At 40.0% G+C, this 17,449-nt stretch overlaps 1 protein-coding gene across 1 annotated transcript in view; it reads left to right on the top strand.

Moving 5' to 3' along the window:
• The window catches only part of ZSWIM5 (zinc finger SWIM-type containing 5), a 73,229-nt gene that overhangs the window by 33,326 nt on the left and 22,454 nt on the right, over window positions 1-17,449 (top strand). The window contains exons 5-11 of the mRNA XM_007077431.3: window positions 1,167-1,346; window positions 6,736-6,912; window positions 8,529-8,675; window positions 9,420-9,557; window positions 10,981-11,241; window positions 11,445-11,580; window positions 12,644-12,801. Of these exons, the coding sequence (XP_007077493.2) occupies window positions 1,167-1,346; window positions 6,736-6,912; window positions 8,529-8,675; window positions 9,420-9,557; window positions 10,981-11,241; window positions 11,445-11,580; window positions 12,644-12,801 (1,197 nt within the window). The remainder of the gene's footprint in view (window positions 1-1,166; window positions 1,347-6,735; window positions 6,913-8,528; window positions 8,676-9,419; window positions 9,558-10,980; window positions 11,242-11,444; window positions 11,581-12,643; window positions 12,802-17,449) is intronic.

Raw genomic sequence — 17,449 nt, 5'->3', positions numbered from 1 at the left:
CAACATCCCTACAAAGTAGTTGTTTGGGGGACATCTGGGTGACTCAGCTGGTTGAGCATCTGATTTTGGCTCAGGTCATAATCTCACAGTTCATGGGTTCAAACCCCAAGTCGGGCTCTCTGCTGTCAGCACAGAACCTGCTTAGGATCCTCTATCTCCCTCTGTCTCTGCCCCTTCCCTGTATGATCCTGTTTCCTCTTTCTCTCTCTGCCCTTCCCCCACCTATGCTCTCTTTCTCTCTCTCTCTCAAAAATAAATAAGCATCAAAAACAAAGTAGTTATTTATGTGCTCTCAGTTTTACAGTTGAGGAATATGAATTTCAGAAAGCCTAAAGTCTACTAACCAAAAATTGAAACCTTTTCTGAGCACCTCCCTTCTGACCCCTGCCCTTATGCTAAGTGCCCTTCCTCTATCTTGCTGTTGTCCCCATATCTTTACCTTAACACTCATCATATTCAAGTAACATTATATGTATCTATCTATCTCCCCCATTAGTCAGCTCCTCAAGGGTTGGAACAATGTCTTATTCTCCAGTAGGAGAATAGGCCTTGAACATAGAAAGTTCTCAATAAATATATGTTGGACTACAAATCTGAGCTCAGAATTCAAGCCCAAATCGGTCTTGTTCATCATTACAGGCACATATCCAGATATCCAGGAAGGATATTTAAGGAAGCTCTGAGAAGGAAAAATAAGCCATTTCTGAAAACTTTAGCAGATTTTATTTCTTTCTTTATTTTTTGAGAGAGAGAGAGTGTGTGTGTGTGAGAGAGCTGGGGAGCAGCAGAGGGAGTGGGAGAGAGATCTCACGACTATGAGATCACAACCGGTGCCGAAATCAAGAGTCAGACACTCCTACCAGCATGGAGCCTGCTTGGGATTCTCTCTCTCTCCCCCCCCCCCCCATCCCCCACTTGTGCTGTCTCTGTCTCTCACAAAAGAAGTAAATAAACTTTAAGAAAAATATAAGTAAGAAAGGTTAGATGCTCAACCAACTGAACCACCCAGGCGCCCCAACAGATTTGATTTTTTTATATTGAGAAAAGCTGATGTTTTGGAAACTTTTCCTACCACTAAAAATAGAAGAGAAGAAAAGACTGAAAAATTAAAGCTTAACATACATCAGAGGAGAGATATCAAGAATGTTGGTTGCTTTATTTTCCAGGGGCCTTATGGGTATGCATCATTTTAAATCCACATTGCAAACTGGAAGAAAAATCCTGTTGGCTGCAGCAACTGCAGAGGTGGAGTGACCTGGATGTCTGTCCCCTGGAGGATGGGAACTATGGGCATGAGCTACCCAACATCACCAATGCACTTCCCCAGAATGCCAGTCACAGCCCAGGTGAGCCATAAATCCTTCTAATGTCTTTGTGCCTGGAACTCCAAAGGTGGGAGGGTAAAGTGCTAAAACAAAGGTGGCTGGACAGTTGGCTGTCAGTATTGTCACCCTCAGTAAGAAAAGCCTGTCCTTTGTTTGTCTTGAAATACCAAGCCTTAAGTAAGGGTAAGCTTTTATCTTTGACATTATGGATGCTGTCTTTTTCTGTATCTAGAGTGTCCTTACAGTGCCCAGCATAAATTCCTAGGGTCCTCTGCATGAATCCTCTTTACCTTTCAAGTTCATCATGACTAATGGATCTTGGCCTCGGTTGGGGTTGGTTTTAGCTCAGAAGACTTACCTGAAGAGAAGAATGGAAGGCCTGCAAAACACAGCTTTTAAAATGGCTCGACAATTGCTTTTCTTACTTTCCTGTTTTCCTCAAATGTTTTTATATAGCAGATAGCTAGGATGGATTATCTTCCCAAATTACTGCTAGGACTCTTGCCCCATTTTAAGATAAATCCAACAATACTGTACTCTCTGCCTTTTGAGCCCAGTGACCTACGAATATCACTGAGCATCAGCATTCACATCAGTTTTTAGTTCATCTAACTCAGGCTATTTGCTGTTGGCAACTGATTGCTCTTTAGCCCATTGGAAACCTTTATTGGTAGGGGATTTTTTTCACACATTGATTTTACATGTCAGTCCCTTCTATTTTAAGTGATAAATCTGATGTTTTTAATCCCAAGGAGAAAATAATTTAAATTGTTTTTGCCAGGTTTTCATCTAGTGTCTCATAATTGATTGTCAGTATATTCAAGGCAACTAAGGTAACAAGAAGTGAAAAGACTATAGTTTTGCCATTTCTTTAAGCTACCCTTTACTCACACTCATCTAACCTCCACAACACACCATCCCTTTAGTATTGGCTTTAGATTGGCATAGAGAATCAAATGCATGTAAAGACATGCTTCTATTTTGGCAGTTTCTTCCTTATCAAATTGGTTATTTGTTGTTACTGATTCTCATTTGAGAATATTGCTTCTTCTGCAGTCTTCTCAAGTTGTGGCTGATTTAGCTCTTAACGTCTCTTTACCTAATGGGGCAATAGGCATCCCACTTACTCTTCATTGCCATTTCTGTATCATTGTCTTTTCCTCCTTCCCAAAATACCCCGCAGCTTTAAAGTTAATGCCATCAAAATATACTATCTGCTACCCTTCTGATTTGGGTCATTTTAGACCTCTGGGTCAATCCCCACACCCGCCCCCGCCCTCTCCCCATCCCTTGAAGATTTTTGTTCTCTGCTATCACTACTTATATTGGAATTCTTGATTTCAGTAGCCACACAGATGATCCTTCCAATATTCTAGTCTCTTAATTCTTTGACCTCCTATCTTTTAGTAGTCTTGTCTACCACCATAATTGAGCCATGCAATCCCAAGATCATACTCTAAGCCTTGTCATTACCACTAGCAATACCTTCTTCATAATCTAAATTTCAGGCAGCTCTAATAACCATCATCAGTCTTGCTAGTTTATTTTCTCTAGTATGCCAATTCCAATAATTCTTTAACCCACTAGGAATTTTGATCCTGCCACATTTTCATTTTCCTGGTAGCCTCATTTTCCTCATCCAGGTTAGATTCCTTGGTGCATCATTATAATTACTCTCAACACCTACATACTCAACCTCCTTTTTCCCTTTATTTCACTCATAGAGCAACTTTAACACTAACTTTAGTAGCTAAGTCCAACTCTAATTTCTTAGTGCTCACACCCACAGAGCTGAACATGATGAAGAGAAACATAAGTGTAAGTAACTGGTCTTACTTTAAGTTTATGACTACTGATTTTGAATGGGACCATAGTACTGTCCAGACATCCACATTTCCCTAATCTATGCCTTATTTCACTCTTCTGAATTACTATTTCATACCACCTTCGCCTGAAAACTTTATTCCCCTTCCCTCTGCTTCCTCACTTTCAGCTGATAGCCTTGCTTCCTGTTCACTGAGAGTATAGGAGCAATCACAAGAGAATTTCCAAGAGTCTCTCATCTGCTTCTGTCTGTGCCCATCTTCTTCCTCTTCCCTGTTTTTATTCGTGCTTGTAAGTCTAAGCCCTCTACTTATTCTCAAAATCCTATTCCTTCTTTTTTATCCAGGACATCACTCCAGGAATTATCTCCTCTCTCACCTGCTTCACAAATTTTTGTGGATTATTCCTATGAGAGTATACAAATACATTGCTTTCTCTCTCATCACAAAACAAAACAGAACAAGACAAAACAAAACACAGTACACACTCATGGTGTTCCCACATGCTTCTCTAACTACCATCCTGTTTCTCTGAGGTAGTAGAAATAAGTGGTAGAACTAAGAAAAATAATTTAAAAGAATAGTATATATTTATTATCTCTCCTGCTCATATTCTCCCTTGAACTCACTCTAGTCAGCTTTCATCCCTCCACTACTGAAACTGCTCTTGTATGGGTCACTGTTGCTAAATATGGCCAAATCTAGTGGTTGATTCTTGGTCATAATCTTACTTGACCTGACAGTAGTATTTGTTACAATTGTTTACTTTCTCCTTCAAACACGTTTTTCATCTTATTTCTAAGACACTACTCTCTTAGTTCTGCTCTTACTTCATTGGTTCCTCCTTCTCAGTCTCCTTTACTGTCTCCTCCCCGCTTCCTAACCTAAAATGTTAGAGTGCCTAGGGTTCAGTCATCAAACCACTGCTCTCTATATACATACTCCTTTGGTGATTGCATTGTTTTAATAATCATCTGTATACCAACAACTCCAAGATTTATATCTCCTTGACCAGAATTTTCCTCTCAACAACTTCAGACTTGTATGTTCAGCTGCCTTTTCAATATCTCCACTTTGATATTAATAGGCATCTCAGTAGGATTTCTTACCTATTAAACCCCACCCAAACCTGCTCTCCTATAGTCTTCCCTATCTCCACATATGGCAAATCTGTCTTAAAAACCATGGAGCCATTCTTGATTCTTTTTCTCTCTTACTCCAGATCTATTCCATGAGCAAATATTATTGCCTTTACCTTCAGAATATATCCAGAATCTGTATATTCTTATCTCTACTGCTTATTACTCTGGCCAAGTTGCCATCATCCTTCTCAAATTATTGCACTGACTTCCTAACTGCTCCTCCTGCTTCTCCCCTTCCATCTTATGGTGTGTTCTCAATACTGCTGCCAGTTATCCTTTTAAAAAGTGGATCACACCATATACCTTCAGCAGCTCAAAGCCCTCTAGTGACTTCTCATCTTTCACTCATGGCCTGTAAGGCCCTTGGAGCAAGCCTCCAGGGATTGCTAGTATCTCTCTTACCTCATCTCCTATGATTTTCCTGCTTGCTCATTCCATCCTAAGTACACTGGCCTCCTCACTGCTCTCAAACACTCCAAATATGCTCCCACCTCAGGATTTAGCATTTGCTATTACTTTTGCCTGAAATACTCTTCCCTTAGTTATGCCTAAGGCTTGCTCTTCAGTTCCTTGAGCTTTCTGTTCAAATGTTACCTTATTAGAGACCATTCTATATAAAACAATAGGGGTGCCCGGGTGGCTCAGTTGGTTAAGCGTATGACTTTGACTCAGGTCATGATCTCACAGTTTGTGGGTTTGAGCCCCACATCGGGCTCTGTGCTGACAGCTCAGAGCCTGGAGCCTGCTTCAGATTCTCCCTCTCTCTGCCTCTCCCTCGCTTGCACTATGTCTCTCTCTTTCTCTCTTTCTCTCAAAAATAAACATTAAATTTTTTTTTCAATTTAAAACAACCCCCACCCAATACCAGCTTGCCTTTCTCCTTAATCCTGCTTTAGTCTTTTCCATAGTATTCATAACCATCTGATATATCTGATATACTATATATTTATTCAACTATCTCTGCCCATTTAACTGTAAAGGCTCACAGTTCCCGGGTGGCTCAGTCAGTTAAGCATCTGACTCTTGATTTTGGTGCAGGTTATGATCTCACGGTTCTTGGGATCAAGCCCTGCATCGGGCTCTGCACTGACAATGCAAAACCTACTTGGGATTCACTCTCTCCCTCTCTCTCTGCCCTTCCCTTGTTCATGCTCTCTCTCTCTCTCTCTCTCTCAAAATAAATAAATAAACTTAAAAAAATCAAGTCCCATAAAGGCAGGGACTTTATATACCCTCAGCACCTGGAACAAGTACCTGCTATGTAGTAGGCACTGTTTGCAGACTTAATGAATATTGGGAGCCTAATCCCCACTGTGGGCTGAGCAGACCCAAGGTAGAGTCTCAGTTCAGGAAGAGAGGTGCTTAGACTGTAGCCAGCAGAAGGTACATTGTGCTTCTACTGAGGGACAATATGAAGGAGAAGACATTTCAGTAGATATGGTCAGTGCTTTTCTAACTTAATCATCCAAGCCCATACACTATGGGATATATCAAATTCTGAAGAGATGACTGTATTCTAAGGACTTTTGCTTAATGAATAAATATGTTCATTTCTTTCATGTTCATTCTGAATCCTCTGGCTTTCCCTCCCATTTTTTTTGCATAGGCTCAGTGGATACACCCCCTCATTTGGGCATCTCTGGAAACATCTGCATAGTACTTTAGCCCTTGATCCCAAAATAGTTACAGCTGCCCTTAATCTGGCAGAGAGTCAATTAAATAATCCTTTATGGTTTTTTTATTTCCTTAAGTGTAATTTCTATGAGTCCTTTTATATATACAGTTTGTGACAATGTATCTTTCACGTGGCCTTCCTATATACCACCCTAAGCTGTTTTGGTTTCCTTGCAGCCTTTTTCCTGAAGAGATATGGCATGGTAAGACTCCGTGTTAATTAGTCTTGTCAGCATCAGTTTTTCACATTAGAGAACAAGCCTGTAAGCCTATAGGTATCAGTATGATAAAGGGACCAGAATACATAGGGCTTCAGCTCTTTTTCAACTTTTAATATCAATTATATTGAAGTCCTTAGTCTGATAAGGGTCATGCTGTAAATTAGACAGGTTATAAATAGGCCAGGGAAATTACCTAACTGCTTCTCTCTTATTCTGACTTCTATAGAAGCAATTTGTATCCTCATAATTGAGCAGCTGGGCACCACAGTCCCTCTTCTCTTTCATGTGGCTCTTGGTCCTAGGAGAAATTGGTCTTCTGTAGAAGTAAAAAGGCAGCCATAGATCTCTGGAGAAAGGTTGTTCCCATACAGGGCACAGATACATTAAGGGCTATCCAATAAAGAGACAGCACCTAGACAGATGGTAGAATGGCTGCTCTCACTAACCACAAACTATTCTTCTTCTCTTCCTCCTACTCTGAAGAAGACATATAAGAGTTAGAACTTCAGATTATCTGTCATTGAACTGCTGCATTTCTTTCTTTCCCCAGACTCCTTATCCAGACCAAGACGAACAGTGTTCACTAGAGCCATTGAGGGCCGTGAATTACATTGGCAGGACAGCCATTTACAGCGAATAATAAGCAGCGATATATATACAGCTCCTGCCTGCCAGCAGGAAAGCGAGAGACTACTGTTTAATTCCCAAGGCCAGCCACTGTGGCTTGGTAAGTGTACCTCTCCTCTACTCTAAGAATTTCAAAGCCCAGTCTTAACTTGTGCCAGGCCAGATCTGCATAGGTGCTGGCAACACAACTACAATTTGGACAGATCTTTTGGGGCCTTAACTAGTGACTCAGGGTATTTATGTGAAGCCTCAGCCATTTGCATGTGTACTTAGCTGAGGTACAATGACCTCAAACATTGGAATTTGTGTTCTGTTTCCTGAGTTTTAGGAAAGGAAAGGAGTCAGTAAATCTCAAAGAGTACTAATAAAACCATTAAACATCAGTTCATAAGCTCTTAGTCAACATTTGCTGAGCAACAGTATAATCTACTCTGAAATTAATATGTTTTGCTAAAAATGCACTAATTTTGAAACTTCAGTTACACTGTGCTAGTAACTAGGGCATTATCTGCATTTGTCACCAAGCTGTCTTCCTTTCCTCCTTTCCACCTTTCCTAACCCACTTCATCATAAAGGAACAGAGCTGTTCTACTGTGGGTTTAAACCTTCCTCTGGCTGACTGTCAGTCTCTTCTTGACTTTATCACAGGATGCCCGTTCCAAAACAGACAGTATTTTTTTAAAAAATACTCATTTTCTGAGTCTTACAACAATGACATATATTTTTATATCTTCTCCCAATTCCCTAGTTCTATCCTTCACCTCTTATCCTTGTCTTTCTCAAGATCTTTCTGAATATGCATGTATGTCCCTATCTCTCTTTTGAAAGCCTTGGCCAGACTCACTGTGGGCCAGTACCTGAAGTCTTCTTTGGTCATCTTTCCTCTTTGATCCAATACTTCTAAAACATGAATCTAATAAGAATGTGAAAATGTATACATCTCATCAGTAAACAAAGATGAAAATCAAAACAAAACTGAATTATCATTTTTTGATTGTCAAATTGTCAGAGAGTTTTTTTTTAAGTTTATTTATTTACTTATTTTGAGAGAGACAGAGAGGGCAAGCAGGGGAAGGGCAGAGAGAGAATCCCAGGCATGCTCCGCAGTCAGTGCAGAGCCCAATGTGGGGCTCAAACTCACAAACTGTGAGATCATGACCTAAGCTGAAACCAACTGTCTGATGCTTAACTGACTGAGCCACCCAGGTGCCCCAGAGATTTTTAAAATAAAGATAATTAGTTTATGGTGTGGGAAAGGTTGCGTGGAGATAGTTACTCTCATTTACTACTGGTAGGAATGTAAATGCTTGCAACCTGTCTTGCACATTTTTACTTCCTTTTGCTGGCAAATGAGTTGACATATAATAGGTTCTCAGGAAATGTAGGATTAATGAATGAATGAGGCCTTTCCCTTTAGGCAGTTAGTTGCTACTTCCATTGGGTTCCCATAGTACAAGTTCACAAAGAGGTACTTACATTTTATTATCCTAGCTGTGTATTCCTTTCTATGCCATACTGAGGCTGCATGGTAGCTCTTTGAAGGTAGTGCCTGTGACTTACTCAGTTATATTCTTAAAAAATAAAACATTGGTCTTGGTACAGAGTAGATAGCAGTTGAATTTTAGGAACTGAGCAAAACACAAACTCCCTTTGTCAAATATGAATTTTCCTGATTGGAAAATCTAACCCAACCAAAATATTTTCTTCATCTGGTAGAGCATGTGCCTACAGCCTGTGCTCGGGTTGATGCCCTGCGTTCCCATGGTTATCCAAAAGAGGCCCTCAGACTCACGGTGGCCATTATCAATACTCTGAGGCTGCAGCAGCAACGGCAGCTGGAAATCTACAAGCATCAGAAGAAAGGTATAGTGAAAAGGAGCCATCTTAACTCCTTAGGCTGGGGCTGATGAGGATCCTTAGGGGCTACAAGGCCTACTATTTTATTTTCATAAAATTTCATGGAGTGGCAGGAGCTAGAGAATTTCAGGTTTTTCTTTTCTTTTTTTTTTTAATATTTATTCATATTTTGAGAGACAGAGTTGGGGGGGGGAGGGGCAGAGAGAGAGGGAGACACAGAATCCGAAGAAGGCTCTAGGCTCTGAACTGACAGCACATAGCCCGACGAAGGGCTCGAACTCACAGACCATAAGATCATGACCTGAGCTGAAGTCGGACGCTTAACCCACTGACCCATCCAGGCACCCTGAGAATTTCAGGTTTTTCTACTTGCTGTGTGGAATGCCTGACTTTATCTCTATGAATCTCAGGGTTTTTTATCTGCAAAATGGGAATAATAATGCTGGTCTGCCTCCCTCACAGGGTAGTTGGAAGGCCCACTAGATCTAGTATAAGGTGACCTTTTTGAAACTGTAAAATTATATTTACATATTTGTGCTGCCAGTGAGAAGCCTAAATGCAGACCTCAAGACCTTACATCTGACTGATAAACTTGTGACCAGTCCTATGAATCCAAGGCAAGACAAAGAGGGAAGATTTTCTTTAAGTCTTGAGGCTAGTGCCCGAAAGAGACTAATGAGGAGACCCAGGCAGGGACAGAGAGCAGTGTGTCTCCATCACTTTCTAAAATTTGGGTCTGCTTATTTCCAGAACTGTTACAGAGAGGAACCACAACCATCACAAACCTGGAAGGTTGGGTGGGCCACCCACTGGATCCCATTGGCTGCCTGTTTCTCACTTTGACTGAGGCCTGCCGTTTGAACGATGATGGCTATCTGGAAGTGTCAGGTACAGGGGTCAGCCTGAGGAGAGCTGGAACTGCCCTTGGTAGCCCTCTCCTCCCTGCCAGACTCTATTCTACATTTCATGCAGCCTTTTTTCTCTTATCCAAATTGGACCTGCCCTGACTGGCTGCCTTGGCCTTCCTTTCTTTGCCATCTTCCTTTCCCACTCTGTAGACTAACCCTGTCCTATTCTCCCATTTTACCTTGCCAGCCTCCCTTTGTTCCCCTCACTTCTATACTATAAATGCCTAAAGAGTGTGATCCAAAGGGAATAAGAAGAGTGAGAGGGATTTCAGGAGGCCGAGGCTGAGGCCAAGCCTCAGAGCAGTCTTGAAGTAGAAAAGAACTTCCAACAAGAAGAGTGTGTGTAACCCTTGTGATTTCATAGTACTCATATTTCCTTTTAACTTTTTCCCTCATGATGGTTATATACCAACTTTACCAATGAGAACTAGAAGGAAAGGAACTTAGCAGTCTCAAAGTAGCAAGGACCAGAGACAGAATTGGTTCTTCTTTCCTTTATGCCATCACTATATTATATACATACGTCTGTTATAGTATTTAGCTCACTGCATTACAGTTTGTTTACAGGTGATTATCATACTAGACTTTAGCTTCTCGAAAGCAGAACTTATGACTTACTTATCTTTGTGATCCCAGCACTTAGTGCAATACGTCTCATTTAATAATTTTCCATAAATACTTACCAGATGAGTGGCGGGATAAAGAAAAGGAACCAAGACTCTAAACCTGTGTAAGACTTTAAACCTGTGCTCTTTTTCTGAAACTTTGAACCTAGAAGTAGAACATATGAAATAATAATAACATAGAAGTTGTCAATGTTACAAAAGTAATAGTTTAACTGGATGGATTTGGATTTCTCTGGGTAAAGATACAAGGGGTGGCCCAAGCTAGAGCTGCCCTTATCTTCCCTCTAATTCCATGAAAGGAAATCATAATCTTTGGTCTGTTTCATCTACATAATGACATTTACATCTTGAAAACCTGAGATTGTACTTGGGATTTATTCACCACTGATATACACTTAGCTCCTTCCATATGCTACACCCTGGAGATGCATAGGGCAATGAGTTAAAGTCTCTTCTCTTTAAGATGCTTGCACTGTCCTGAAAGAGACAGATACAAAATCAGATAATCATGGTATTACATAATGTGTTAGCAATTAATACAAGATCTTCTTCTTCCCTAACTGGTCTAGCCACTTCACATACTGGGAAGGAATTGGGAATCTTTGTGGCTCTGTATAAGCTTTTTTTCAGTATATTTTCCTTACTGCTCTGGGGTTCTGATTCAGCTTCCCAGTGCTATCTGATGACTTAACTGTCACTATTCCAGAGTGGGAGGGAGAGAGGAGCAGAAAAATCCACAGAGCTGACCTAAAGAATCTGGTCCCCTGTTGCCCTCAGATATGAATGAAAGCAGACCCCCTGTGTACCAGCATGTACCTATGGCTACAGGCTGCCCAAACAGCCATGAGTCCTACCTGTCATTGGCCCTGGAAGTTGCTCTGATGGGGATGGGTCAACAGAGGGTGATGCCTGAAGGCCTCTACGCACAGGACAAGGTGTGCCGTAATGAGGAGCAGCTCCTAAGTCGACTTCAGGAGCTACAGCTGGACGATGAGCTAGTGCAAACACTGCAGAAACAATGTATCTTACTACTGGAAGGTAAGTAGAGAGGAGTTTTGTCACAGTGTCTTAGGCCCATGATTCTGGGTTCCCCTCCAACAGAGCACTGTACAGAAATATTTTTTTACATGAAAGTGTAGTGAAAGTTCCCATGGCCAGCAAACATGTGCAAGACCCTAGTCCAGGTGGGCAAATTAGAAGCATACAGATAAATAACTGGCTATCTTATCTTCTTCCTGCAGGGGGCCCCTTCAGTGGTTTAGGAGAAGTCATTCACCGAGAGAGTGTTCCCATGCATACCTTTGCCAAGTATTTGTTCTCAGCTCTACTGCCTCATGATCCAGACCTGTCCTATAAATTAGCCTTACGTGCCATGAGGTAGGTAGCCCTTTCCCAGCCCAGTTGCCTCCATCAAAGCAGAAGTCTCTATTGCGTTTTGTGTATCTCACTTTCTTCTCTCACCCTCTGTCTATTCTGTTGGACCTAACAATATTGGACCAAGCCTACCCCAAAATGGCTCAAGGATTTTCATATGATGTAGGGTTCCTATTTGGAATGCCTTGCTGGTGACCCATTTGGCTACCTGTACTCTTGGTGGGTTGTCCGAGGAACCCCCTGAGTTTTTAATAGATAGGGAGCACCCAAGACCTGAGTATCTTTGTTCTGATTCTGAGGCCCATTAGGCAGACTGAGAAGAAATTGAAGCCCTTCCATAGCTCAAATGAATCATGGTTCCCAGGCATAGGTCACCAGATACATCTGAAGGAAGTAAAAGTAAGTGTTTCTACACCGAGACTTTAGAACAGTGAGCATGGGTATCTCATTTTCAAACTAGAACAGGATCCTTGGATTAGGCAGGTGGACCTTTAGGATGCAGCAGACCATACAGAAGAATTTTAGTTAGATCAGAAGGCTGTGACAGCTCTTCACTTGAACCAGAAAAGGACTGCTGAGGATTCCTTGGCATATATTTCTTATACTTTATAAAATAATCTTAGGGCTTTTGAACTGCTTTTCAAATCCATTTGCAGTAAGGAGTATTCAGCTTGAGTTCTACTTGTACCCAGACACTCACCTCATTTACAGTATAGTACTCTGAAGTTTTAAAGCCTTTTTTTTAAGTTTATTTATTTATTTTGAGAGGGGGGAGGAGGGAATGGGGAGTGGCAGAGAGAGAGAGAGAATCCCAAGCAGGCTCCACACTGTCAGTGCAGAGCCCAATGTGGGGCTCAGACTCACGAACCATGAGACCGTGACCTGTGCCAAAGTTGGATGCTTAACCAACTGAGCCACCCAAGTGCCCCTAAGTTTTAAAACCTTTAAAACTCATAGTTAACCCTTTCCTGCCCAGTTCCTCCCCAGCAAAGAACAAATTTCTCTAAGGTAGCTCAGAACAGTAAGGTTCTGGATGGTGGCTGATGACTCTCCCTGGGTCTTCTAGGTTACCTGTTCTAGAAAGCTCAACTTCTACAGGAGACACTTCTCACCCTCACCATATGGTGTCTGTGGTGCCCAGCCGTTATCCTCGCTGGTTCACGCTTGGACACTTGGAATCACAGCAGTGTGAACTGGCCTCCACCATGCTGACCGCTGCCAAAGGTGAGCATAGATAGACTTTAGGCTCCAACACCCCCATTATGCTGGCCCAGTCATGGCCTATCAAGGGCTTGGTCTGCAGTCTCCTGAAGAAGAAAAGCTATTCTTGACTACTTAGAGTGACTACTCAAGTGATATACTTGACAACTTAGAATAGATGGTTACTTTGATTGCTGCCATTAGAATGAGCACCTGGGTCCAAGCCAGAGTTTTGCCTTTGTTACTAATTGTGGGATGCTGAGTACATAGTATGAAATCATCTTCAAGATAACTTCTAAGTCTAGCCTTCTGTATGATAGTCACTTCACCTTTGCAATCCTAGGTTCAAAGTCTATAAAATGGGGGTCATTGTCAGTGATCCTGTCAGCCTTTCGGGGCCTTTGGAAGATCCAGTAAAGTCATGACTAAGATAGTGCTATAAATCTCTTTATGGTTATGAGAGTTTGTGATATTTCCAGGGCTCCTTGTCAGAAGATAGGCAGCCCAGAGTAACTCTCAAGTTTTTAAGCTCACATACCTCCCTGTTATCTAGGTAGGTTTAATTACAAAGAAGATGAAAATAAGCCCCTGAGAAGCTATAATGAAATACTAGCTAGCATGGGTTGTGAGTATTTTTCTGATAACAGGAAACTATGGCTATTTTAAAGCATTTTTTAAAAAATAACTGTATCTTGTTGCCCCCCAAAATACATACTCATTATGGAAAAGGTAAAAGATACAGATAAATCAATATGTAAATGAGCAATACACCAATACAAAAACTGAACAAAGGATATGATCAGACAGTTGTAGAAAAGATACAAGTAACTTTTAAACAATTAAAATCCTTGTCCCCCCTTGAGAAATATGAATTAGAATTACCCTGACATAATATTTTCACTCTTACAGGCAAAAATCAATAAATTTGATAATAGACATCTCTGTGGGGGTGGGAATGGCAGTGGTATGGCATAGAATGTCAGATTCCAAGCAGGATAGAATAAGTACAGATCCAAAATGTTCAATTAATCTCAAGCATAAGAAACACAAAGAAAACTATACCAAGGCACACTATAATCAAATTGCTTAAAACCAGTATTTAAAGAGAAAATATTATTTAAAAGTAACTAGAGAAAAAAGACATTATGTACAAAAGATAAACATGAGAGCATGTTTCTCACTAGAAGCAGTGTAAACTAGAAGAAAGTGGAGAAAATTCTTTAAAGTACTTTTAAAGAATTCTAGATCAGTGAAAATATCTTTCAGAAACAAAGGTGAAATAAAAAACTTTTCAGACAACCTCAATTGAATTAAAAATCAATAATAAAAAGATATGTGGAAAATCCACCAAATTTGGAGAAATTAAATCACACACTTCCATATAACTCACTGGACAAAGGGGATAAAAAACAAAAAATTTGAAAATGTTTAAACTGAATGAGAATTAAAAGAACAGCATATCAAAATTTTTGGAATATAGCTAAAGCTTACTCAGAAGGAAGTTTTTGACACCAAATGCCTGTACCTAAAAAGAAGAAAGTTTTCAAATCAGTGATCTCAGTTTCCACCTTAACCAGAAACTAGAAAAAGGAGATACCACCTCACACCTGTCAGAATGGCTAAAATTAACAACTTAGGAAACAACAGATGTTGGTGAGGATGCGGAGAAAGGGGAACCCCTTTGCATTGTTGGTAGGAATGCAAACTGGTGCAGCCATTCTGGAAAACCGTATGGAGGTTTCTCAAAAAATTAAAAGTAGAACTACCCTATGACCCAGCAATTGTACTGCTAGGTATACAAAAGGATACAAAAATGCTGATTCAAATGGGCACATGCACCCCAATGTTATTAGCAGCACTATCAACAATACCCAAATTATGGAATGAGCCCAATGTCCATTGACTGATGAATGGGTAAAGAAGGTACACACACACACTTACACACACACACACACACACACACACACACACACACACATACACACAGGAATATTACTTGGTGATGAAAAAGAATGAAATCTTGCCATTTGCAACAACGTGGATGGAACTAGAGGATATTATGCTAAGCAAAAGACAGATATCATATGATTTCACTCATACGTGGCATTTAAGAAACTCAACAGAACATAGGGGAAGGGAAGGAAAAAGAAGATAAAAATAGTAAGGTAAACCCTGAGAGACTCTTAAATACAGAGAACAAACTGAGGGCTGCTGGAGGAGAGGTGGCAGGGGAAGGATTAAATAAGTGATGGGCATTAAGAAGGGCACTTTTTGGGATGAGCACTGGGTGTCACATGTAAGAGATGAATCACTGGGTTCTACTCCTGAAGCCTAGACTACACTGTATGTTAACTAACTTGAATTTAAATTTTAAAAAAAGATCAAATGAAACTCAAAGTAAGCAGAAGAAAGGAAATAATAAAGATCAGAGCCTAAATCAATAAATAGAATATAGAAAAACAGTACATAAAATTAACGAAACCAAACACTGTTTGTTTGAAAAGAAAAATAAAATTGAAATCTCTGTCCAGACTGATCAAGTCAAAAAGAAGATAAAAATCACCAATCCCATGGGGTGCCTGGGTGGCTCAGTCGGTTAGGCGGCCGACTTCGGCTCGGGTCATGATCTCGCGGTCCGTGAGTTCTAGCCCTGCGTCGGGCTCTGTGCTGACAGCTCAGAGCCTGGAGCCTGCTTCATATTCTGTGTCTCCCTCTCTCTGACCCTCCCCCGTTCATGCTCTTTCTCTCCCTGTCTCAAAAATAAACATTAAAAAAAAAATTTAAAAAAAAATCACCAATCCCAAGATTGAGAAAGGTGACATCAAAACAAACTCTAAAGACATAAAAATAATAATAAAAGAATATTATGAAGAATTTTATGTCAATAAAACAAACAACATAAATGGATTAATTCCTTGAAAGATATAAACTACCAAAGCTCATTCAAGAATAAATAAAAATGAACTAGGCATACCCCAAAAGAATTAAAAGCGTGGACTCAGACAGATACTTGTATATCACTGTTCATAGCAACATTATTCACAATAACAAAAAGTTGGAAATATGTATCAAACAGATGAATAAACAAAATATGACATATACACTCTTTGGAATATTAATTTAGTTGTAAAAAGGAATGAAATCCTGATACATACTAAGTAAAATAAACCAGACACAAAAGGAGAAATATTGTATGATTCTATTTATGTGAGGTACCTAGAATAGCCACAGCAAAGAAACATCAGTGGATGCTAAACTAGTGGGCATTTTATTAGCAATGGGATATTTGTGTGGTATCAAAGTATCTCTCCACAAAATACTTATCAATCATAAAGGTAAAAAGTGTAATTCTGCCATTGAGTAACCTTGCAGACATCACTTGAGTAAAGTGGCCACAGTTAATATCATAAATTCAAAGAGACAGAAAGCAAAATAGAGTAGAAATTCATAGAGACAGAAAGTAGAATACAGAGCTTGGGGAAATTAGTTATTATTTAATGAGTATAGAGTTTCTATTTGAAATGATGAAAAAGTTCTGGAAATATATAGTGGCGATAGTTACACAACATTGTGAATGGACTTAATGTCATTGAATTGTACCCTTAAGTGATTAGAATGGTAAAATTTATGTTACATATGTTTTACCACAATAAAAATAAATAATATATAGAAATGAATTTCAAAAAAGTTGAATTTGTAGTTAAAAACCTTTCCACAAAGAAAAATCCAGGCCTAGTTGGCTTCACTTCTACCAAACATTTAAGGAAAACATAGCAATTCTATACAAACTCTTCCAGAAAATTGAAGAGGAAGAAATATTTCCCACCTCAGTCTATGAAGCCAACATTACTCTGATACCAAAACCAGTCAAAAATCATTATAAGAAAAGAAAACTACAGGGGCTCCTGGGTGGCTCAGTCGGTTAAGCGTCCGACTTCGGCTCAGGTCATGATCTCATGGTCTGTGAGTTTGAGCCCCGCATCAGGCTCTGTGCTGATAGCTCAGAGCCTGGAGCCTGCTTCGAATTCTGTGTCTCCCTCTCTCTCTCTCTCTCTCTGCCCCTCCCCTGCTCACGCTCTGTTTCTCAAAAATGAATAAATGTTAGAAAACTACAGACTAATATCCTTATGAGTATAGGTGCAAAAATTTTTAATAAAAATGTTAACAGATTGAATCCAATAATATATTGTAAAAAGATAAAACATCATGACAAAGTAGGGTTTATCCCAGGAATGTAAGTTTAGTTTAACATTCAATAAGCAATCACTGTGATTCACCATAATAATAGAGTAAAAAAGAAAACACCTGGGTTATTTCATCATCTTAATAATACAGAAAAAGTGGGGCACCTAGGTGGTTCAGTCAGTTAAGCTTCTGACTCTTGATTTTGGCTCAGGTCGTGATTTTACAGTTCGTGAGTTCGAGCCTTGTGTCAAGCTCAGCACTTATAGCGCAGAGCCTGCTTGGGATTCTGTCTCTCCGTCTTTGCCCTGCCCTGCTCTCCTCATGTGCGCTCTCTCTCGCTCACTCTCAAAAAATAAATAAACTTTAAAAAACTACAGAAAAAACATTTAATAAAATCTAGTACTAATCCCTAATAAGAACAGTAAAAACTCCCAACAAACTAGGAAAAGAAGTAAACTTTCTCAACATGATAAAGGGTATGATAAAG

Source organism: Panthera tigris, chromosome C1, assembly GCF_018350195.1.
Source record: "Panthera tigris isolate Pti1 chromosome C1, P.tigris_Pti1_mat1.1, whole genome shotgun sequence".
NCBI lineage: Eukaryota > Metazoa > Chordata > Mammalia > Carnivora > Felidae > Panthera > Panthera tigris.
This window is presented reverse-complemented; position numbering and strand designations above follow the sequence as displayed.